This window comes from Hypomesus transpacificus, unplaced genomic scaffold (assembly GCF_021917145.1).
Source record: "Hypomesus transpacificus isolate Combined female unplaced genomic scaffold, fHypTra1 scaffold_435, whole genome shotgun sequence".
In the NCBI taxonomy this organism is placed as follows: domain Eukaryota; kingdom Metazoa; phylum Chordata; class Actinopteri; order Osmeriformes; family Osmeridae; genus Hypomesus; species Hypomesus transpacificus.
The window spans coordinates 1-25,278 of record NW_025813952.1 but is presented as its reverse complement, the minus strand read 5'-3'; the positions used below and the strand labels follow the sequence as shown (position 1 = coordinate 25,278).

Genomic DNA, 25,278 nt, shown 5'->3' with positions numbered 1-25,278 from the left:
TTAGCCTTTAGACTACAGTTTTGTTGATGTAACCATAGGCCAACATTTTCAGTTTTCTTTAAACTTCTTATTTGACGCATGATATGACACGAAATGAAGACTTAGCAATAATGCATTTTAGTCTTAAATCTATATGCAGGGGCGCGCCATCCTTTAAAACTAATTTTTAATGTTAGGAAGAAAGATACCATGCAGCCTACATGTGCAAACCTGAACTCACTTGGCATTGTTACGAATAAGCTTATTACCTAAAAGTGCAAAGTGGAAATACCAAAACGAACCCACTCTTAAGTCAAACCTGCACTTAAATAGCTTACTTTCCGTCGCGAGTTTACAGTATGGCTAGAACTGGATAAGTCACTGAAAACAAACTGGACATATTTTAGGTTAAGGCAGTCTGTGTAGCCTGGATAAATGGTTCTCGGCGGTGGCCACGCGTTATAGCACTCACTCTGAAACAGAATCCGAGGCGAATTCGCCCTCACCGTGTCACTCCTGGCTTTGATTTGTTACGGGTTAATTGCAACATACACTCTGATTACACAGTTACACATTCAACATGAGCGGCTACCTCCAATAGATAGCCTATTAGTCTTCCCAATGTTTCTTAATACACTCAACGTGATTGAATTGGCTCTGCTTAGGTGTTTTAGAACATGAACTATAATCTATCATGCTTGTATGCTATAAAACAGGCCTTGTCTAAAGACCACATTTGTAGCCCATTTTAAATCAAAGTGTCTGACAAGCCTAGCAGACACTACATTATTCCATAGCACGTAAGATCATTTCTAGAGTCACGATGGAATCACAAACACTGAATGAATCGATATTTCAATCACGTAAATCCAAACTGCATGCCAAATACTTTTAATATTATGCAATTGTGTGTTGTAATATACATACTAACCTACAGACACTCGTATGTCAATGCTTCAAATAACATCATATACAATTTATACAGTGCTGAAAAATAACACGGCTGTCTATTTATATCATTGGCCTACCTGAATAGACACAGACATAATAGCCTAGCTAACAGTGCTTATAATTTTATCTTAAATTTCCCTTTTAACAAATAAGAAAGCATCATGGCAAATATTGCCAATAAAGCATAGGCCTACTTCCATATTGTGAATATAATTGTACAATTAAAATATGGACAGAATAAATAAGAAGTTGCGCTTTGCTATTGAAAAAGTGCCTTCATCTTTACATGTAATATAGCATGTCCAATTGTTTGTTTTTCATTTAAAAATCCATTTGGATCATAATCGTCAAAAAAAGATTAATTCTAACATTTCGATGGGCCGGGTTATATTACCGTACGAGCAATTAAAAATGTTCGTAATCTCTTTTTGTTTGTTTGGTTTCAATTAACAAATATAGGCAAAAGTCTGTACATTGATAAAAACAAAAGTTCTCAAGTGATAGTCGTCCGCCCGCAGAGCTGGTACCAAGCGGTAGTTGGGTTGTGGTGTAAATATGTTCGCCGGCCGCTGCTTCATATCTTGGTGTGCACGTGTTCTTTAATTTGGCCCACATTAGCCTAAATAACAAAACTGTAAAGAGTGGTTCTAGTGCATGTAACCAATCCTCTGAGTGGGGGGATGACCCGTTTGATGGCTTCCTTGGCGTTCTTGATGCCTGTTTTACATTTACTTTACGCATTCCTGGTCTTATGGGCATGATCCTGTCCTGCCCACTAACAGGCCTACCTCCGGGGGCTTGGTTCTGGACCTTGTCTCGGAGGATTTTGGCTTCGGTGGCTCAAGTCAGTTAGCCTACTCAGTGTCTCTACACTGATGGTGCCATCACATTACGCATGGCTTGATGTCCTGATATGAAACTTGCTGATGGTGATAGTACGACCCGCTGCTGGGAGAATGCATCGCTGCAGATGTCATTGCGTTGAAGGAGAAGACAAACTCCTTTCGGTCGCACATGCTAGGAGACTGGGAATGGTACCGTGGAATACCTGAAATAGACAACAGAATTGATGGTTATTAACCGATAAATAGCAACGGGTTTACAAGTGGATTTGCAACTGTGGCCTAATAATATCCACCAGTAATTATTCGCTCAGTTTGAGACCATGGCTGTGCTTTTCAGTCGTAGATTGATTGCTATAAATTGATTGCCACACAGCACATTGATAAGTTTATGTGAATATTAGTTATCATTATTACAAATGCCTGGAAATTATAAAAGCATTCAAATAATATTAAATAAGACCAAATAATAGTATCCTATAATACACATGAATAATGTACTTATAGAATACATAAAAACACTTCTAGTGCGTATGCTAACTATTTCGAAATTGGCAGTCAGAAAGCTAAATAAGAGCACAGTCGTTGTCCCTAATAAAACGGCATACAACTTAAATCCTCAAATGCGTCTCCATACTATTTTCTATTTGCTCTTATTTTCACAACAACAAACCACATCGGATTGATTGATACACATGTAGCCACAGACTGAGTTAGTGTATTGTTTTTTGGGGGGGCAAGATGTCTCCACTCTGATTGGAATTGTCGAAAGTAATTGTTGGGACGGAAGAACTCGGAGCTCGAGGGTGGAATAGCTCTCTAATTGACAGTGGCCTTCTTGCACGCGAATCCCGGAGGACCCTGTGTGGCTCGAGGCTGTGAGCAGACTGGCTCCGTTCGCGCTTGTTGTTCTTGTTCCTAGATTGGCACCATTCTAAACACACGTCCCAGCAGACTCGCCCCCCGCGTGCCTCCTGTAAGCACCTCCAGGTATTTATTAGGAAAACAGGGGTTAAACCCGTTGTTTGTTACTTGGCAAACTCATTGCCCAGTTATACAAGGACAGGAAACAGAAGTACTTAAATTCCTTACTAGAAGCTAATTAGATGGTCAATTTTCGTGCGTCGATTTCCTTATTTCAAAGATAACGGCATCGTCCAAATGATCTAGATTTTTGGCCATCAGCACAGTCTACAAACTGACAATTATTCAAGTCTCGGCATGAAGAAAGGATGTTCCACTGTGCGATCGGTCTGTTTAGCCTTTGCCCACGTGCTATCTGTAGACTATTTAAAAGGGCACATAGTCTGCTGTCTGCCTAGTTTACAAATACTCATTTCCCCCAACAGTTTGTTGTTTAATTTGAATAGTTTTACGCCCTTAATGACCTATAGACCTATGGTTTAATTCGAGGCCTAAATAATTTCAGGCAATTTAAGATTCCCGTGTGTGTGTGTTTTCTAAAATAGATAAGAACGATATACTGTAGGCCTACCTTGCAAGTCGGTGCTGTGTCCGTTCTGGTGCAGATACGACTGGTCTAGGGAATGCGTGGGCAAGCTGGGCTGTAGAGAGTTCGCTCCGGGGTTGCAGGGGGACAGCGGCTGCTGTTTGATGTAAGAAGCTCCGTTATTCAGTGAGGATGAGGGCGCGGGGGCCCATGCCGAGGCTGAACTGGAGTAGACGGGATGAGGCTCCATGACTCCCCCGCTAGTGAGCAACGGGGAAGCGGAATTATCGTGGTGGGGGTAATCACTCCCTGTGGATCCCGTGCAGCTTCCCATGTAGGAATGTCCACTGTTGGCCGATAAATGGGACATGGAGTGCCCGGCCAGACCCATTCCGTCCATGTTGCCTGCCAAATGTCCATTCATCATCCCAATCCCACTGTCCAGAGACAAACTGTTGGGCGGACAGGATAGGCCCCCGCCGTTGCCTTGGAAGTTGTAGGACTCGGGGAGGTGGTTGAATCCCAGGCCGTTCATCATGCTGTACATGGGCTTTAGCGCCTGGCATTTACGTCTGAAACCCCGGGGCCTCCTTCTGAAGGACCCTTCCTCAAACATGAACTCGCTAGCCGGATCGATAGTCCAGTAATGGCCCTTTCCTGGCCGACCGAGACCCTTGGGTAGCTTTATGAAACACTCGTTAAGGGACAAGTTGTGACGCACAGAATTCTTCCATCCTTGATATGAGCCCCTAAAGAACGGAAAGCGGCTTTGGAGGAACTGGTAAATTTCGCTGAGAGTCAGGCGCTTGGTAGGAGAGCTCTGGATAGCCATTACTATCAGCGCAATGTACGAGTAAGGGGGCTTTTCCGGGCGGCGGATCCCCGCGTTTGTCTTTTTGGTTTTGGTAGTGGAGGAGGCAGTCTCCATCACCGTGGTCTGTCCGTGCGGCTTCTCCGGAGCAGACATCGGGCTACTTTGGCCTGGAGTCTGCGCTTGGGGCTGCTGGACCTCTGCCGTCATTAGTTATCTGCGTAACGGCAAAAATGTTGTTTTTTTGCTAGCGAAATAACGTCCTTGTCCTGGTAGTAATATAAACGATTTCACTAACTGATAAAAAATGTATGATGAATAGATTTACCTAGTTTTGGTCCAGAGGAATACGCTCAATCAAGAGCGATTTTTTTTTATGAACCTTGCGTTATTGCGCCTTTCCTTGACCGAGTTCGAGTTCCTTAACCGGGGCGAAGACTGAATTCCTTAAAGCCAGTGTCCAAAGTTAAACATGGGACGTAGAACGGGAGCTGCTTTCAACTAAAGTCGTTGTGCTCTCATGCGTCCGGAGAAGCTCGCCTTTTACTTATCTGTTGCGATCAGAGCCTAAGAAGCTAAGTTCTTGACCGTCAAAACGTCACTAGTCCCCTCCCTCTTTGTGTGGTGGGCGGTATAGGCACATCTGTCCGTCTGTAGTTTTAGGGGAATGTTTGTATTATACTTCCAATCTATGAACATTTTTCCTTAAATGAAAAACGCTCATTAAATACAAAATCTAATTGTATTTCTTTGTATATGAGGCGAAATAATATTTTTTACAACATAAGTATTAGTTTTAGTATTTGTGTCTTGTCTTGCTGGATAGTGTGAACAAATCAACGGCCTAATTCTCGCTTGCAATACGGTAGATTCCTGTGAAAGATTCTTATTATTGCCATGTCCTTGAGAATATGTTCTAATATGATCTGAAGATCTGCAAGACCTCACTGCCATAAGGGAACTATCCTCCCATTGATCGATGGGAAAGACTAATCACCAAATCAGTCAACAAATGCCTTTGTATTATTGTGAAAAATAATAATACATTTGCTGAAAATGAAATTATATTTAAAAGAAATGGTCCAGTTATTCAAACCATGCTCCGGATTTCTTTAAAAGATAGACAGGAACACGGGCAGGATGTTTATACAGCAAAATGTAAACATTTTCCCTGGCCTTCTTTAAATAAAAATTCAACCATAAAGCCCCGTTAGATCAGCTAATACTCAATCTGATGCATTATGTCCGTTTTAGACACAACCTTTGGAGAGGACTTTTCCTCCAAAATGCAGAAATGTTATTATTCCTACAATAAATTGTTATATTTGCTCAGGGAACCTATAGTAGCACGGCTCTAGACCTTTCCGAGATCCAGGCAAGAAATCACGGATGGGGAATTCAGATCGACTCACTCTAAACTCTTCCCCAGGACGGTGCTCGATTTGATGTAAGTTATTTTCAACTTTTCTCAGTTCAATCGAGAAGGGCTACGCGCAGATTTGGTCGCGGGCTGTCTCTTCAAATTAGTACGACACGAGATTTACCAGACCTGTTGCGCGTTTTGCAACTAAGCATTATAAGACGCACTTCTAAAGGATGGAATCCACTTGATTACATGTATCCTGCTGTTTCATAAAGCTCAGCGTGTGTCACTCCCGATATAAGACGGAATCAATGTACATCATTTGTTTTAGCAAGTATTCTAATAATGCGCAGTACAAAAAAGTAGTCTATAATACTGTATATTAAAACGAGGAAGAAGATATAGGCTAGTAGTCTTTGAATTCCTGCCATTACAATTGGGGTTTTATAAGTCTCCAAACGTAAGTGTAACCCGCATCTTACATGCTCGAGCGTCTGGTTGTTTGTTCCAACATAATGGCCGATATGCACACTGAACGACTGTTGCCCCAAAGGCAAAATCTGATGACAGTATACTTTTCATTGTTCCCTGGAGAGCGCACGCATCCCCGGCATCTAAACAGCGATAGCCCCTCACACGTTTCACGGTGCTGCACGAAGGTTCAATTCCGATTGATTATTGTTTACTGTGTAGACACATGATTTCTGCTTTGAGTTTATATTTATAGCCTATTTTTCTGGGATTTCTCAACCCAAAGCAAATAACACATGTAAGAAACAAAAAAATATAAATGATAAACAAATGTTTGTTAAAATAATACTACATTTTATTGTGCGTAAAAGTTGCCGATTTAGTTTCTAATATTCATGTATCTTTCAATATATTTTCTTTCGTTTTTGTTTGAGAATAAAACATGTAGTGTGTATGAAATTGACATTTAAAAAAGGGCCCTCACTAAACTATACTGATGTTTTGCCAGTATGTCAGAATGCTTTTCAGAACACCCTTAAATGTCACTGGTGCCCTTCCTCCTCCGTGACGTTTTGCCACAGGGGAAAGCAAATACGAAAATATACAAATCCTCATTGTCAACTACATAGAACTGCTAAAGGTACAAATGTGGGATTTTCTGTTGCGGCTGAATTTGAAACCCAAGTAAAGAAATGTATATAGGTAGTAGTATTGTTTTAACCGGTCCCTATACCGGGCACTTGCTTGGAATGAGGCCCACACATTTATCAGGGGAACGGACCACCCAGCGCGCGGAGAAGGGGTAGGCGCGCTCCCGTGCTCTCGTTTCCCCCTGCGTTTAATTACCGTTGATGACTTCATTTTGAGAAGCACGCCCTTGTTTCAACATGCCATGCCCATGTCTCCACACCGAATAGCCCTCACACGCATTAACCCCATGCTTGTCTTTGACATAGCGCCTGAAAACTCAATGTCCACGGCTAATTGATCCCCAAATGTTTACCTAAACCAGCGGGACACGCGCTGCTTCTCAGATCAATAAAGGAGACTCGGGGAGGAGAGGCACTATGTTAAACCCCTTCACAAAAAGGTGTTGATTGGCGTACCTAACTATCATTGCTCCCCGAGGACCCCGTAATGTTGTTGTTCAGTCAACATCTTTATTACAAGGTCTATGCCGATTTCCAGTTATCAATTTGTTTCTGACTGTGTGTTTTGTGATTTATCGATAGCTATATATAAAACTTACAAAAATACTATTTTAAGGAGAAAGGATAAGGTCAGTTCAGAAACCGGTGTTCCTTTATATGACCGTTTGTCCTCTTTACTGATCATTTTACGGCTTTCCGAGGTCATAGCTTCCCACTTGCCCCATCGCAGTCAGATCTGTGCACTTTTTCCATGACGTCCAACAATGAAATATTTGACAGCGTTGCATCCTTAGGAATGTGCGACCACTTAGGTGGAGATTCCACGTTACATGCCAACAGTGTGAATCTGTCTGGACTAAAATAACGATACATAAATAGTCTAATAGTTATTCACTTAAAAAAAATATTAATTTGACTGAGTAACATGAAGGAAAGGAACAGCCCAGACATTAATAGTCGAAGTCAACCTAACGAAAATAAAAGTAGCTATTTTATGTTGTTGGTTGGGTTATGTTGGTCTCGGAAAGTTTATATACATGTTTCATAATGTAGCCATAACAAAATCAATTCGAATTTATTTCCCAGAGAGTGCATTCCCAGCAAAAGTGTAGCCTACATTTGAAATTCCGCCTGTAAGTTGAATCAACGTTATGTTTCTCATCATGGTGTCTCATATCAACTAACTGCACATTTGTCCAAAACAGTATTTAGTAATATCTGAGGGAGGATGTCTTCAAGATGCTGAGAGTGCACCATTATTCATATCTCTCTATTTTGGTATAAGCCTATAATTCACCTACAGTATATTTACACAAACAGAGCTGTGTTTGGCAGGTGCAGGTTACCACGCGCGGTTACCTCGGTGCGTTCTGGCTTTTGGGAGGTGCGGATAAAATAGGCCTGCTTGTGGGCCAGGATTAATAAACTGAGTCTATTTTGCATGACGACACGTAGGACAATAGCACCTCTCTTGTTCCCCGAGCTATACCATTTTAGATTCTATAATACAGTATATAACCTACACAGTACGTAGCCTTTGTGTAGTTGACATTGCATGGATGAATGAGGCTTTTCCTTAACATTGCATTTAATCAGATGTTTGAACTGTTGTCAATATGAGTAGTGAGCCTGTCATATATCTCAACATCAAACCATATATGATCCCCTCCGAACCTACAATATATAATAAATATAATTGATAAACTTGCGTATGTTTTGTTTGGAAATTGAAATTACAGTTTTGACTGTGAGAAATTGGTCTTCCACAGTCCCCGTGTTAGATAAAGACCCGGGAGGGTCACCCAAAGGCTGCGCTGGAGTTGTTTGGAGGGCCCTGTGACTGATTGATCGATCAAATGTATAATAGCACCAAGGGTCGCAAGTTCACGGACCTGCACTTGAAAGATTTTCTCTGCACGCTCCAGAATTTATACAATAAGTATTCTATATAAAAAATATGAATTGTGTAGCTGTTTAACAAGCTTAAGTGTATAACAATTTTTTATCATGATAACTCTGCACACAAAGGTCACACATGTAACTTAGATTTTGTAATTGTATAATTATTCTCTGAGAGCATGTCAATATCCTACTGAATGTACAATTTTGGCCAATTGGACGATTGACCCAATTATGACCTTTGTTTGTTCAATCAACAGTCATACCGCGTAGTGAGTGTATAAGCTTGTAAGTATTGATTTTCAGTCAGTGGTTTCAACTGTCCCAAAATTGGAGTAGGCTAGAAGCGGGATGCAATGTTGGCCAACAATCATATGACTGGGAACTAATTCGTCTACACTAGCTACACGTCCTATTTTCAACAAGTCTTCACATGAAAATGTCTGAAAATGTAGATTTGTATTATTAATCTTGTTGTTTATAATCTTTTACACTCCATGATTGTTGAAGAATAAACAGTGACAAAACAGTTTTATGCACACATTCCAGTTAAGTAGCATAGCGCAATAAGGTCATGTTGACACATCATGACAATGTTTAGTTCGACAGAACGATAATGCTATACGCTGTTTCAGAAGAATCGTTCGATTTAAAGGCACAACTTTGTGACGAAGATCAGGACATTCACTGTTTATTTGATTGCTGTTCTATTCAAATGTGCTTTTCTGCGTTATAAAATAGCTACGTAAACAAAACCTTGTAACTTCAAGCGCCATGCACATTATATTCTAGTAGTAGCCAAGTTGTTCCCCGTTTATGAAGTATTTAATCTCCATGAGATTAATGTATCATTTTTAATAAATACATTACAGCATCTCTATTTTCACATGGCCTGAAACCAAATCTGTGTCTGTGTTTGTCTCGTGCGTCGCTTAGGCCATCCAGCTTTGTCGTTTTAATTGAAAACAGTATAATGTCGAGGAGGGCACCCCCTCATCACCCCCTCATCACTTTCTCTGGCGCAGTAGGTGGCCGTGTATATTTTTGTTCAAGTGGTGTTTATGTGAGTGAGAAAGGACGGGGATTGCTAGCAGACCACTGATTGCGCTCATTGGGCCGCTACATTGATCTGAACTGTATGGAAGACTGTCCCCACCCTTTCATCCAATCAACAGTACCAGATTCGCGCTCTACGAGTTTTTAATTTTCCTGGCCAGATCCAGCCATGGGACCTCCAAGGCGGTGTGTGCGTAAAGGCGCGGGAGATTGGGCTGCAACTTGGCATAGTGTAGTCTCTCTGTTCCAATGTATTAAAAACACAACCATGCATGTAATGTCACCCAATAAATTAATTTATGAATTCACTGTTTATTTAGTGTTTAACTTTTTCTTTCTCTCCTGTCTCCCTGTACCCTTCACGTGGTCTTGACCCAGCGGATGAAGTCCGCTAAAGACTAAAACGTCAGTTTCTGCTGTTAAAGTCTCCAATGAGCAGGGACATAGTGGTCAAAACACTGTTTGAGTTGCGGTGTTGCGCCTATGTTGCATACAGGTGGAGAATGATTGATGGTAGGCAGGCACGTTTTATGCTGACAGTGGAAATGTGGAGTGAATTGTAAGCACATGGTACACGACAAGCCTTTTAGTTCAATGGCCAATTTCCGTTCCTGGGTAGGCTACGTATTAATCTAGTTTCTGACACAAACACTTCAATAACGGTCTTATCACCTTGCCTTAGTCCCAGAGTCTTTGTTTAGAATGCTTTACATAAGAAAGAATCCAAGAAGAGGAGCATTCAGGGTGGCCCAAGGCGCGTGACGTGTCCATTGATCATTCCAGTTTCACACTGAAACAATCGCGGGCCACATTGAAGAATTCCATGTTCCACTGTGTGGGTTGCATGCAACACTTATTCTTTTTGACTGCTGCAGGCCCTTTATGGGCTCGTGGACATGTTTCACCAAATAGAGAGACAATTGCATAGTTTAAAAATGTTATAGAAATTTTATCAAACGGGTTATACATTCTGCAGAACCACCAAAAGAGGCTGAACTATTAGGTGCTTTAAATAGAATGAGTGAAGAGAAAAAAAAAAAGATTTAAAAAACACTTTGCGTATTGTCTGTAAGTTTAACATGATTCACGGAAGGTATAGCCTACATGGACCGTACCAGGTTGAACGATATAGTGTAGACTAGAAAAAATAGTATTTGAAATAAAAATATTCGTTTCAATTACATTGTTTTTAAACTTTTCAAGTTAGAATGGTTGAGGTTTGCTTGACCCATAGCTGTTATTACATACAGATTTAAGCCTACATGAGAATATAGGGCTTTTTCACATATAGGCCTACCCGATAATCAAAATCGAAATAACTACATTCGAGCAGTGTAATGTAGGCTAAGCCTCCGTATTTATATGAACAGTGGCCCAATGATTCAGCTCTTACATTTATGTTAAGATGTCTAGTCTTCTTGGAGACGTTTATTAGAACTCTTGCAAATGCCTGCTTACAGGTTATATTTTAAAACTGATTTTGATCCATTTACCTAATATAGAAACTGAGTAATAGGCTATGTTTAATCGTGTTATTCACCAAAAGAATGATGAAACCATTGACTTTTGTTAACTAATGAGGTAATGGCATTTCTTTAAAATAAAAAAATAAATATGAGAATATAGGCCTACGTCTCTGTAATTATCCAAACCAAAATAATTACCCTTCAGCAATATTAGTAAATAGACCAGAACGTAGGCCCTTAGCGTATAGGCTACCCCAAAGTCACTGGCGCCCATAGTCGCACTGTCTATGTTTATATCTGTAATGTTTTGGTTCATTTGACACAAGTAATTTATTTATTTTCCCTTCTCATTTAACTACAATATACTCGGTATTGTTCTCCTTAAATATAGAGAGCCCACAAACCTCAAATACATGAAATGAGTCATTATGTGCGCGCAGCTAATAGGCACCGCGCTGTGAGAATCCTGCGCTTCCCAGGAAAGCTTGGCTTACCCGCTAAACAACAGCCTGAACCCAGTTGTCCCTAAGGTAGAGGGCCGAGTCAGACAACATCTGCAATCTCCCACTTACCCATCTCTGTAAGGTCACGCAATCCTATTTTATTTGTTGCGTCTGTGATGCTGAAATAAAAGGCCTATTTCCCCCCCCAAACCGTGGTACTGGCTGACGTGTTTCGAGAGGGAAATACACTTTCAGAGAATAAACCAAGAATAAAAGGCAAATGTAAAAATCTATCTGGCTACCAAAAATATATTTTTGATCACACAGCTCGATTTACAACACCGCAACATGAGTTGTCATGACTGAAAGACACGTGTGGTGAAGAGTTGGCAGATATGAGGTTTTACAAACTCAAAACTGTCCAAATGTGGTCAGCTCGAGCATGAGAACGTTCTAATATTTAAAATACCTGTGAGTGACGTTTTACCCACATACTGACAGCTTGTTGTTGAGAGGAAATGAGACAAACATCTGTACGCAGAGGATGTTGTCTCAAACAAACAGTGTTGCCTGTATACTGTTCTAATCTGAAACCTTATTTCACAGATGTTGTAAAGGTTATTGGCTAAGATCTATTGGCAGATCTATATTAGCCTACGTAATTTTCACATTGGCATGGACTGTAACTTCTGAACTTGTTTTTGAATGCTCGTTTTTTAGACACATTATTGCTCAAAATGTGCCGCCTGTTTTATACACAATACTGACATTGTGCAATGGTACAATTGAAAACATATTTTTAATTCATTTAACATCGCCAGTATTATTCTAAATTGTAGATGTTTCTCAGTATTTTTATTTAATGCACCAAATCGCTGTAGTTGTCGTTCCCTTGGTTAAATAAGTCAACCAACCTCAACACCCTTGTTGGGGTTTAAGAGATTTACTTTAAGAGATTCACAAAAGTGAATCTTTTAAAACCTGCCCAAATCTCTTCAACCTGGTCCCATTAATAAACACAGTCATAAAAATAAGACCTTGGGTATTTTCTATTGGAGTGTAAAATATGTAAGGTCTTTTAACATGATTTTCACTCTCCTAAATGTCTTTATTCCACATGCAGAAACACAACATCATACCAATAAGATCAATTCAGTTACACTTTATTAATTCTTGAGGTAATACTTCATTTTAAAGTGAAAGATAATTCGCTGTAAAAAAACAAAACAAACTAACTTCTATATAAAAACACGTCATCCCATATAAATCATAAACCAGAACTTTTTTTTAATACAGTGCCCTCCAAAAGTATTGGAACAGTGAGGCGAATTCCTTTATTTTTGCTGTAGACTGAAAACATTTGGGCTTGACATCAAATAATGAACGTGAGACCAGAGATCAACGTTTCAGCTTTTATTTCCAGGTATTTACATCAGGATCTGATGCACAGCTAAGAAAATATCACATTTTGTTTGAATCCACCCATTTGTCATGTGAGCAAAAGTATTGGAACAGATATACTTAAAACTGTACTAATCTGTAATCTGTACTTTTTGGCAAATTCCAGCCTGGCCTTCCTATTCTTCTTGCTAATGAGTGGTTTGCATCTTCTGGTGTAGCCCTTGTACTTTTGTTCATGAAGTCTTCTGCGAACAGTAGATAGTGATACCTTCACTCCTGCCATCTGGAGGTTGTTGCTGATCTCACTAACAGTTGTTTTAGGGTCTTTCTTTACAGCTCTCACAATGTTTCTGTCATCAACTGCTGATGTTTTCCTTGGTCTACCTGTTCGACGTCTGTTACTTAGTACACCAGTAGTTTTCTTCTTCTTCAGGACATTCCAAATGGTTGTACTGGCTATGGCCAATGTTTCTGCAATGGCTCTGATTGATTTTCCATCTTCTCTAAGACTCACAATTGCTTGTTTTTCACCCAAAGACAGCGCTCCGGTTTTCATGTTGTTTTCACCTCTGAATACAGTCTGCATAGACAAAACCTATCTTACCCAATCTGAACCTGAGTGTAGACATTCAGTGGTATTTATTGATTGAATAATGTATGTAATAGGACACACCTAGGCAACAAAACACACCTGTCAGTCATATGTTCCAATACTTTTGCTCACGTGACAAATGGGTGGGTTTGAACAAAAAGGTGATATTTTCTAATTTGTGCATCAGATCCTGATGTAAATACCTGGAAATAAAAGCTGAAACGTTGATCTCTGGTTTCACATTCATCGTTTGATGTCAAGCCCAAATGTTTTCAGTCTACAGCAAAAATAAAGGAATTGGCCTCACTGTTCCAATACTTTTGGAGGGCACTGTATATATTTTTAGTTGTTTAAAACAAATAAACAATCACGTTAGATCATATATTGCGGATTATGAGTCTGTTAAATCATAGCTGTCTAGTAACCAGCGCAAATCTGTTCTTTTCTATTTCAACTGTCTGTTGGGATGAGGAAGCGCGAGGCCAGAGTTGCAGGCAGCAGCGTTTCAGAAGACCTCCACCAGCGTCACGTCTGTCTGACAGTGCTAATGATAATTGAGAGGTACCAAAAGTTTCAAACGCTGTAATCTCTCCTCCAGATGAATACCAGAGGAACCACAATGAGATTAGCCTTTTTCCTCTCACGCACTGCACTATACCATACCCTATCCTGCATTACCCTACACTGGGTAGTGAGTCCTTAGTGGAGGGTAGGGAGGCAGTCCTGAGTGGAGGGTAGGGAGGCAGTACTGGATGGAGGGTAGGGGGGCAGTACTGGGTGGAGGGCAGGGGGGCAGTCCTGAGTGGAGGGTAGGGAGGCAGTCCTGAGTGGAGGGTAGGGGGACAGTACTGGGTGGAGGGTAGGGGGGCAGTACTGGGTGGAGGGCAGGGGGGCAGTCCTGAGTGGAGGGTAGGGGGGCAGTCCTGAGTGGAGGGTAGGGGGGCAGTCCTGAGTGGAGGGTAGGGAGGCAGTCCTGAGTGGAGGGTAGGGGGGCAGTCCTGAGTGGAGGGTAGGGGGGCAGTCCTGAGTGGAGGGTAGGGAGGCAGTCCTGAGTGGAGGGTAGGGGGGCAGTCCTGAGTGGAGGGTAGGGGGGGGGCACCACCAGTGCGAACTGAAGCAGAACCCTCATGCTGAACACAACACAGAGAACGAAGGAGGACAGATTCCGGCCACAAGAGTCTCTGCTGCAGGTTAGGGTCCTTTGATGGGGCCTGATGTGCGTTTGTGGGGAGCACATGGTTCGACGTGCATGCGTGTTTACATGTGTGTTTACGCACGGCCCACTGTCTCTCTCTCTCCTCTCTCTCTCTTCCTCCTCCTGAAGGGGGATTTTCCTGTGGTGAACTGCTTCGGAAAAAGCTATTAAGAATTCCCAAACAGTACACAACAATGGGAGACTTCGTTTTGCAATGCGTGTTCTCAAGTCCCCTTCACGGTTTCCCTCCACAACAGGTCTATTTATAATCGACGCAGAGCCACACCCACCTACAGACCACAAATTGAACTCTGGGTGGCTGGGGCTAGGGGAGGGCTAAGTGGGTCTGGTAATTGCTTATTGTGGAGCTTATCCCCCTTCTCTTCTCCCATAAACAGCCCAGGCAGCCCACAACATGATACTGTACCCCGGTACTCTTGTCTGTTTGAAAAGCGGACATATCCTCACTGTCTGTGGGAACCCTCAGCCAGGCGGCGGTTGAAATCAGTTAGGAATGCTTTGGGATGGTAACTGGATTCACCCGTAATGCCTAGGCTCTCTACAGCGGAAGACTAGGGTGGGAAATAGGCCGAGGGCATTTCCTGAGCGGAGGGGGGTCCCAGCGAAGCATCACACTCCACCAGCATCAAGTGACAGAGATCCAGCCAGGCTCCAGTCAATGATCCCAATTGGAGGAGAAATGAGCGTTGAGGAGAAAAGGATGCGGGCGAGGGGAGGGGAAGGATAGAGGGGAGGGAGGGAAGGTGGGAGGTGCGGGAGTGGAGGTTCATGGGAGGTAGAGGTGAGGCTGGAGAAGATGAGGGAGAGGAGAGGTCGTGTTTTGAGGGGTGCAGGAGAGAAGCACTGTAGTGTAGAAGGTTTGGAATCTCTGACGTTACAAGACCCCCATGTTGTTGTCGAATCCCGGATATGTGCTTGAAGTTTACAGTCTTCTGGGTGGATGTAAACAGTAGCCAGACTCTCACCCCCTGTAGGAGGGAGAGGGCCGTCACCATCCTCATTTGCCCCCAAGCAGTGTAACAGCGGCCAGGCAGAATGGGGTTGGCTTCAGCGTGTGTGTGTGGAGATGTTGTGCGATGGGGTTTTCATGGAGATGACTTTTTCAGTCTGTCATTTCTGCCCACAATAAAGTGCCTACTTGTTGGTCTGAGAAGAAACTGCAGTCATTATGTCAAGCGCTGAGGAGAAGTTCTGGCACTGGACCTGAAGGCCCTGTTACCAGATGGGAAACTGTGAGCTTTAAAACTAAAGCAGCAGTTCTACAAGGCCTCCGTCTTTCTTTTACAAGCCATATCCTCGCAGTGACACCCTCCTAGTTACCAGTACCACATGACTGTCGACAGGAAACCAACACTAACTACAGCATACTACTACTATACTACAACTGTAGAAAACCGTGGAGTCAGACAGGACAGGCCAGAGTGAAGCTGGCAGCTCAGTGTGTGTGTGTGTGTGTGTGTGTGTGTGTGACCCGTACGTGTGTCCTGAGTGTGTTCTTCCAGGCTGCGGACACACACACACACACACACGGCTCCCTGGAGCTTGAGTAAATGTTGTGAGGATCCCAGAGCAGGAGGAGCCGGTCTCAGACCTGTCACTGGGACCGTTTTATTTCCACCTGCTGCCGGCCTCTTTCCGTTGGGTCTGCTCTATAACAATGGCTCTGGACAGGCAGCTGGAGGACAGGGTGACAGATGAGAGATTGATGCTAGATTGTGTTTGGCCCTTCTTCAGATGGGGGGGGGGGGGGGGGGGGGGGTTGTGGAAAGGTGAGGTGTGGGGGGAGGATGGGAGGGAGTGGGGGGGACAGAACCCTCTCATGCTCTACCACGAGCTAACCCCGTCAGGAAGAGCACAGGGTACAGAGTGCTGATCAGGCCTTTCTTCTGAATCCCTTTTTAGTTAAATGTGCCCAATCGCCCCCCGAAAGGCAACTTGGCAGACGTGCATAAACAGGCCTTTCACTACTCGTAAATCAGTTCACCACTATGTGGAACAGGATAGAGCTAATTAACGCCACGCAGTCGAACCCAAGCAGAGGCTGTTTCTCTCTCTCTCTCTTTCTCTCTCTCTCCCTCTTTCTCACTGCCTCTCTCTCTCTCACGCTCTCTCTCTCACTCTCTCTCCCTCTTTCTCACTGCCTCTCTCTCTCTCACGCTCTCTCCCCCTTTCTCTCACGGTCTCTCTCTCTCTCCCCCTCTTTCTTACTGCCTCTCTCTCACACTCTCTCCCCCTCTGTCTAACTGCCTTTCTCTCTCTCCCCTCTCTTTCACTGTCTCTCTCTCACTGTCTCTCTCTCCCCCTCTCTCTCACTTTCTCTCTAGCTCACCCTCTCTCTCACTACCTCTCTCTCTACCTCTCTCTCTTCTCTTCTATCTAACTGCCTCTCTCACTCCCCTCTCTCTCACTGCCTCTCTCTCCCCTCTCTCACTGCCTCTCTCACTCTCATTCACTCCTCTCTCTCATTCCCTCTCTCTCTCCCCTCTCTCTCACTGCCTCTCTCTCTGCCCCTCTCTCTAACCGCCTCTCTCTCATTCCCTCTCTCTCTCCCCCCCCCCCCCCCCCCTCTCTCTCTCTCCATCAGGTCTCGGGGCGAAAAGAGATACACTCTCATCAGGCCCCACATTCTTTCCATGAGGCTGCAAAGCGACGTGGCAAAGAGGGCAATCCATCACCCATAACGCCCTCTCTCTTTTCTTTTTCTAACGATCCGTTACTCTCTTTCTCTCTCTCTTTCTCAGGAAGCGGCAAATTCCTCGTTGAGCGGGGGGTGTCGAGGTGGGGGGGACATACTGTCCTGCACCCAATCATATCCCAACGCCTCTCTCCCCCACCCCTCCCCCTCAACCCCCCTACCTTCTCAGACGACCCCCTGACCCCCTCCACGTATTTAGATCTCGCCATCGACGTGAGAGAGAAAAAAAGTGATGAGTCACTCCGGCGCCGTGTTTACGTTCAGGAGTCACGCAAGGAAGGAAATCGACCGCGCCGGGCTAAAAGTGTCGAGGCGCAGAAAGCACTGTGTCGGTATTAGAGGGGCTCGGTGACTGTCCTCTTGTGCCTTGAGCTCAGAGCTGTTAACCCCTCAGGATCTGCTGTGGTGTTCTCACACGAGCACAATGTCAGGCACTGCTGGGATATTTAACACGATTCTGCTGTTTAGTTGTGCTAATAGAGCACTGTAATTTTAGAGTGATTTGTACCAGCATGTCAATGAAGTTAAATGATCCTTGTCGTGTGTGTGTGGGTAGTCAGTTTTAGCCCTCTGTGTTGGTAATGGACTGAAATGTATGAGTTTTGTTAAAAGTTGCTGTTGTACAATCAGAAAATGTGCCTGTGTAATGTTATAAATATTTATATCAAATAATGATATATCTGTTTTGTCAAAATTAGCTAAATGATGTGTGAAAGACTGCGGATGAAGATCACATTTCTTCTCATTGTAAGAAAGTAACTGACGGACACAGAAACCGATGTTGTGATTTTGTACATAGCGTGTGCCTAGCAGGGATTGGGACTGAGACTGAAACCACCGTAGCCAATGCCTGTGATTGTAATAGAATGTCTGTCTTGGGCTACACAACACATCCACACTGTTCTTGCATTGCGACACAGTTGCAGAGAGAGAGTTGCCTTTGTTAGTTTTTGCTGTGTAAATAAATGTGAACGCCTGATAGACAAGTCATCCTGTGTTTGATGTTTCATTGCCTTGGTGCGGAGGGACTCATCCCTGACCTGAGCAGTTTCCTCCTCCTCCCACACACACACTCACACATATTCATACACACACACACACACACACACACGCATGCATACACACACACATCCACACCCATCCACACGCATGCACACACACACACACATGCCCACAATGAGAGAGTCAGCAGCTCTTATTTTGGACCCTCTCTCCTGAGTTGTAAGTCCTGTCAGCGCAGTGTGATGGATAGTTGCGTTTATCACCATATTATTAAGTAATCAGGAACACCACAGCTGTGCCCAGACTCCTTAATTCCAACTAAAGCACTCAGGAGCTCATGCTAATTAAAGACTCTGGAAAAAGTGTTTCTGTGAGTTCTGTAAAAAAGGAGAGAAAAAAAGAGAATAAAATTGAGTGTTGTGTGTTTTCCCGGTGTGAGTCCGCTGTATACATTGGTAACGTTTTTCTTAGTGGATTTTTGTGACTCAGACATAACATTACATTTTACATTTAGCAGATGCTCTTATCCAGAGCGACATACAGTAAGTACAGGGACATTCCCCCGAGGCAAGAAGGGTGAAGTGCCTTGCCCAAGGACACAACATCAGTCTTGCACGGCCAGGAATCGAACCGGCAAACTTCTGATTACTAGCCCGATTCCCTAACCACTCAGCCACCTGACTCCCCACAACATCTGAACGTCTCTTCTCCAAACACGTCAGGGTAGCATGTGGATTACGGGAGGCAGTGGGGCGGGGGGATAAATGCCGCCAGGACACAATCTCCTGTATCAGACTACCACGGCCCAGCTCCTGCAAACCTCCCATGAGGTTTACTTCACCCCTTGTGTCACTTCTCGACACAAAGACTAACCAGGACTAGTTTGACATGAGAAGTGTGTGTGCTGGTGTGTGTTGAGCGGGGGGGGGGGGGGGGGGGGGGGGGGGGGGAGCAGAGGGGGGGGGGGCGGACTCTTCCTGTCCCCCTGGCTGGCTCCTGCTGCGTATGAAGCTATCCTGCTGCTTGTGTACTCCAGAGGAACACAGTCAGGGCACAGCTGACGGGTTGACAGTGACCTGAATGGAGAGAGACAGAGAGGGAGAGAAAGGGGGATGGAGAAAGAGAAGGGGAAAGAGGGAGGGAGACAGGGAGGGAGAGAGGGGGATGGAGAAAGAGGGGAGAGAGGGAGGCAGGGAGAGAGAGAGAGAGATGGAGGGAGAGAGATGGAGGGAGAAAGAGGGGGGGATGGAGAAAGAGAGGGGAAAGAGGGAGGGAGAGAGACAGAAAGAGGGTGAGAGAGGGAGAAAGAGGGAGAGAGAAAGAAGGTGAGGGAGAGAGAGAACTGTGGCACTATGCAGCAGACACTGCCAACTTTCAAGAGGCAGGGTTAATGTGATGAATGGTCATTTGGTAATGGGCCATGTATTAGGGTGAAATGGCTCCTTTAAAAGCTCAAGCTCACACTGTTGCTATGGGCGATTTGATTCAGGAATCAATCAAGGGGCAGATGTTTTGTGTTGGGTCATCACTAGTGTGGACAGCCAGACACACACACACACACACACGCGCACACACAGGTGCGCGCACACACATTATTCCTTTTCTACATTTGTTTAAACACGAGATCAAATGTACATACGAATATATATTTTTTTTTCTCTCCCAAAACATAGATATCTGGCTCATATAAAAGTACATGTATTTTTGGTTAAAAGGTTTATTAAAATGTTTGTATTAGAGCTCTAAGGGTCCACAATGTGCAATCGTAAAGATGATAACGAATGCAACTACTCCTGTCTATTACTCAAAAAACGATCACGTGCGTTAAGTTTACTCATTAATGTCAAGGCGATTTTCGTCTCGGATGACGAACGCGATGTCGACAGGCAATCACACGGTGCTAATACAACATACGCAGCTATCTTCCCCTACATGGAACAGATTATTTATCTCAACATGTCATATGCTTGGTTTAAAGACTTGGAGTAAAATCAACCAGTACCCGCTTGGACGTGTTTAGTTTGACCACTACGACATCGGCTGAGGTGAGTATACCCATTAACAAAAAGTAGGCTAGCCTAAATCGTTGTCAAATTTCTTGCAAGTGCACTCGCTACTATTTGGAACGATGGACCTACTTATAAATGATGCAACTCACCTGTGGTTGTTATCAACATGGTGGTCCCGGTAAACCACGGCGTCTTTTCATACCTTGGTGTGATCTGTCAGCCTTTAAAGGTCACGGAGAGCCCAGGAATTCAAACACACTTAAAACGTCTGCTTCTTATGAATTTTCCCTCAAGAGAAAGTGGAGCGTATAGCAGAGTTTACGTTGCAATTATTTATTATGGCAGGATTCGAACGTTTTATTGGTTTTGTAGCAGGCCACGGTTGGGGAAAAATACTATTGGATTTGAGAGCGGTGGCGTAGTTTTGAAATGTTTGCTCTTCGAAGTTAAATGGATAAGCTTCATTAGAGAACGTTTTAGCATCAGGAAAAATAATTAGGCATAAACACAGGAGCCCCTTCAGGCCTTTATCTCGAATCAGATACAAGTGCAGTTCCCTCTCCGCTTAATTTGTAATTCCGGCCTCTAATACTGAATAAACAGTCGCAGTATCAACACTGAGAGGTAAAAGCACTGAGTACTCTGGTTGCATTGGTGCATGATATCCAGAACATACACTCAAAGGGTTTGCTTTAACCGTAGGTAGCGACAAACGTCTTTTATAATTATCGTGCTACCACCCAGCCGCCAAATGTCAGTGGCTACGTTTCAACGGTCTCTTGACATTGGTATGGACATGTCGCTATTGTCCAAGTCTAAACTCAAGCAGTCAAGACTTCACACTGGGGATGAACAAAGGGATGCACGAGAAATTGTGCTTTTTCTCTCGGACTGATACATCAGTGTATATAAACATGGAAAGCAGTCATGGCATGTTTCCTTTTACTCCTACTGTAAATGTGTTGGCAAGGAAACCAACCTGATTGGTGACTCTATTGTTCTACTCTCTGCCTCTCACAGTCCCAGGTGGAAAGCTAACTCTTTCACTACAACATGGTCCAGAGAGACAGACACACGGATGCATGGCCAGGATGAGGGGGGGGACGTGGGGGGGACGCAGAGACCAGCCCACGCCTTGTTGTGCATCAGTCACCTTGGAAACACTGATGAACTTCTGCTGCCAGTTTTTTATGTAAAACAGTTTGCATGTGAACATCCATTAGGAAACAATCTTTTTTATTTTATTTGATCATTCTCCGTACCGCTGCCTCTGATGTTGAACGGTTCAACGGGTGAGATCAAAACAAGGAGGAAAGATCGACTCTGTTCTCTAATCACCCAGGTCTCACTTCTAAAGGAGCACCTTCCTGCAGTCGATAAAGTTACAGTGTTCAAACTGTTGCTTAAGTCAGGCTCAGACAGATTGAATGGCTTTTTAACCTCCTGTAATTATTCTTTTCATCAAGCCCATGGTGTTGTGGTCTGCTTACAGTGAGAATACTAATGATAAGTCAACACAGGCCAGTCTCATCCTGGCCCTCTCGTCTGTTCACAGAGTGACACGTCATTTTGGCCCTCCGGTCTGACTGCTGTGAGCCTGGTGTGTGTCGGTCCTAACGAGGACTCTGCTGGTGGGTTGCCCAGGGCCTGTCAGGCTCACCCAGAAGGACAGCGAGTAGACAAAACACCTTGTCTTCTGTGTCTCTCTGTCTATCTCTCTTTCTCTGTCTCTCTGTCTCTGTTCTTCTTTAGTTTTTTTCACCCTGTCTCTCCAATCATAATAGTGAGTGATATAATTTAGCTCACTGTGTTCTTAGTGTGAGTGCAGAAACATGGGTGTTGGCATAGTAATGACCCTATCTTTTTGAAGTTGTGGAAGGGTGTGGAGGAGAGCAGAGGGAGAGGATGGAGGTGGGGAGGCCACCTTTAATTACAACACCATCAGAGCTCGCTCTGAGAGATGCAGGAGTGCGAAGATAAACATGCTCTATGATGGAGCCTTGTTTGACTTGGCTGGAGTGTACTTACGCGTGTGTGTGTGGTGTGGTGTGTGTACATGCTGGCTGTGTGTGTGAGACTGTTTGGAAGAGTGGGGTGTGAGTGTGTGGGGTAGGGGGGGGGGCTGGATGTGTGTGAGGGCTTGGGCACTAAGACAAGACATCTTGTCACCATGGTGATTTAACTCGGGTCTGGTCGTCTGTTGTTGGCTGCATTATAACAAATCTCGGCCTTAGGTGTGACCCCCCCCCCCCCTCCTCCCTTCCTTACACCAGGTTAAACCTACCATAACTCTCTGACCACCCCCAGCCTGCTAGCCTGCCCCCCCCCCCCCCCCCTCTCAGCCTGTTAGCCCCCCCCACCCCACGGTCCCTGCCCTGGGGCTGCTTCCGGTCAACGGTCTTTAAGCCTATTTAAGAGTGGGGGGGGGGGCACAGAGAGAGAGACAGAGAGAGACAGAGAGAGACAGAGAGAGACAGAGAGAGACAGAGAAAGACAGAGAAAGACAGAGAGAGACAGAGAGACAGAGACAGAGAGAGACAGAGAAAGACAGAGAGAGAGAGAGAGAGAGAGAGAGAGGGACAGAGGGATAGAAGGAGAGAGACAGTTTACTATACTAGTATAGTACGCTATACTGGATATAAGAAAGCTTCAGAGTGAGTGCGTGTGTGTGAAGAATGGATCACTGACCACCAGCATTGCAGCTTGACCCTGAGGCTATTTGCTTAAGACCCCCATAAGTCTACTTGATCCTCCTGCTCATTATCAACCACAGCCAGACCAGGTCTGGCCTCCCTGACCACCCCTCCACCTTCACACTGTCTCGCACACACGCACACACACACACACACACAGACACACACACACCACGGCGGGTGGCTGGGAAGAGAGGGAGAGGCAGGTAATGTTGGTTGTGATTGTGTGTGTGCGTGCGTACGTACGTGTTCAGTCTTATGTGTGATTGAGCCAGGGTGTGATAGCCATGTGATGTCAGGCTGAATGAAAGCAGTCTGGATATATGATGTGGTGTGTGACTGGAGCAACACTCCACTACTTTATTATCGTCACGCCTGAGAGAGCTGTCACTCTGCTAGCTGTCTCTCTCTCAGTCTCGCTCTCTCTCTCCTGTCTCTGTCTCTCTACTGTCTCTCTCTCTCTCCTATCTCCCTCTCTCTGTTGCCCACCTCTCTATCTCTCACCACCTCCCTCTCTCTCCCCCCTCTTTCTCCATCTCCCTCTCCATCCATCCCTCCCTCTCTCTCCATCTCTCTCTCTCTCCCATCACTCTGCAGAGTGATGGTGTTCAGTGGCTGTGGCCTGTGGTGTGTGTATGTGTGTAACTATGAATATGAGTGGTTCTTTCCCTCCAAGACTCCCCAGTGTTATTCCTGGCCCCTGGTATCTACGGCGCGGCCGCATGTATTTCAGCAGCTCCTCTGAGCGGCCCGTGTCGGCCCCGTGTGTCCCCCCCCCCCCTCCCCCACCCCCCCGCCCGGTAAGAGGGTGCTTCTGAGGGAACCACCATCGTTAAACGAGTCCGTCATCGCCAACGCTTCTCGACCGTACGAGAACTGGGCGCAGGGCAAGAAGCACCACTAATGATTAAATCTTTTTTTGTCTGTAGTTCCCATGTGTGCCCAACGTGAAGATCAAATGCTGTGTTTCAGGATTGGGCAGTCTGTGTGGGTGTGTGTGTCTGTGTGTGTGTGTTTCTGTGTTCATGCATGTTTGGAGGTGGACCTCTTTCTGTGTGCGTAGGTGTGTGTGTGTGGTTCTTGTGTAGCTCTGTGGGAAGCGTGGAGCATGTTCTTCCATGTGTGCTGGCGTGAGAGCAGCACGCCAGGCATGATTAGCCTGACGGATCAGGATCCAGCTCTCTGGAGGACTGCTCTACTCCACCACCAGCGCTCTGCTACACCCCAGCTGTGTGTGGGGCTGTATGGCTGTGGGTGTGTGTTGTGTCTGTGTGTCTGTATGGGTGTGTGTGTGTGCCGTATGTGGGAGTGAGGGGTGCAGATTTCATGTTTTTGTACAGTTGAAGTGAGCATTGTGTATGTGCCAGGATATGGTTTGTCTGTTTAGTGACTCAGTTACTCCAGTCAGCAAGTCAGTCACCCAGCCAGTCAGTCAGTCCCCCAGCCAGTCAGTCAGTGAGTGAGTCACCCAGCCAGCCAGCCACCCAGTCAGTCAGTCAGTCACCCAGTCTGTCAGTCTGTCAGTCTGTCAGTCAGTCAGTCGGGGAGGTGTGGTGGAAGGTGCAGGCTGTGTGGAGGCTAGCAGGCCCAGCACAGTTCTACCCTGGACGGTGTCTCGCGTCATGCCTGGAAATCAATAACCAGGCCTCACCCTGCACGCACGCAAAGACCCCCCACGGAGCCCTGCCTCACCCTCTCCCACTCCCCCCTGCCCCTCCCCACCCCAAAGACCACCAGGGACCTGCACAATCGTGTGAGTCTTACAAGAGTACAGAAGCTGTCCACGTCTCTCTCTCTCGCTTCCTCTCTCTCTCTCTCTCTCTCTCTCTTTCTCTCTCTCTCTCTCTCTCTCTCTCTCTCTCTCTCTCTCTCTTCTTTCTCCAGTTTCTCTTCCTCCAGTTTCTCTACCTCCAGTTTGCTGAGAGCAGGGAAGGTGAAAAGCATTCTGGGAAATATTTGTTTAGTGACTCATCTTCCTCCTGACCTTTCCTGTGAGAGAGTGTGTGTGTTTGTGTGTGAGAGAGCGTCAGTAATACAGTAATACACTTAAAGCCCTTGCCCCCCTCCTCCCCAGAGCGAGTTATTCCTTCATCTGTACCACCTAGGGGTCCAAGATGGAGTAAACACAACATCTCCAACAAGATAAACAACTGTTGCTTCTCTGAAGGCTCCTGTACTCATTTGAGCTTCTAGTAGCCTCGGTGTGTAAATCTCTCAGAGGACTCTCACACACACACACACTTGTGTGTACAACATGGGAGGTGGGGACATACCAACTCTCCCAGGACC

At 44.9% G+C, this 25,278-nt stretch overlaps 1 protein-coding gene and 1 long non-coding RNA gene across 3 annotated transcripts; one reads left to right on the top strand and one right to left on the bottom strand.

Annotated features, from left to right (window-relative positions):
• Window positions 1-847: 847 nt before the first annotated feature.
• Window positions 848-4,567, bottom strand: foxf1 (forkhead box F1). 2 transcript variants are annotated; one of them, XM_047016933.1, is made up of 3 exons: window positions 4,362-4,567; window positions 3,268-4,250; window positions 848-1,978 (listed from the first exon to the last, which is right to left on the bottom strand). In XM_047016933.1, the coding sequence occupies exons 2-3, from the start codon at window positions 4,241-4,243 to the stop codon at window positions 1,815-1,817; spliced, it is 1,140 nt and encodes a 379-aa protein (XP_046872889.1). In that variant the 5' UTR covers window positions 4,244-4,250; window positions 4,362-4,567; the 3' UTR covers window positions 848-1,814. The 2 variants fall into 2 exon arrangements, with proteins under 2 accessions (XP_046872889.1, XP_046872888.1); XM_047016932.1 differs by having other exon boundaries at window positions 3,268-4,567.
• Window positions 4,568-4,683: 116 nt separating this feature from the next.
• LOC124464983 lies at window positions 4,684-18,275 on the top strand. The gene is made up of 2 exons (XR_006955779.1): window positions 4,684-5,480; window positions 17,332-18,275. It is a non-coding gene; the product is annotated as an uncharacterized LOC124464983 (long non-coding RNA).
• Window positions 18,276-25,278: the final 7,003 nt, after the last annotated feature.

Bases quoted from the DNA above. Each gene is read 5' to 3' on its own strand.
- foxf1 (XM_047016932.1), bottom strand. From the start codon at position 4,243: ATGACGGCAGAGGTCCAGCAGCCCCAAGCGCAGACTCCAGGCCAAAGT. The intron at 1,979-3,267 runs GTAGGCCTACAG...TGTCTATTTCAG, and splicing joins ACACAGCACCGACTTGCAAG to GTATTCCACGGTACCATTCC.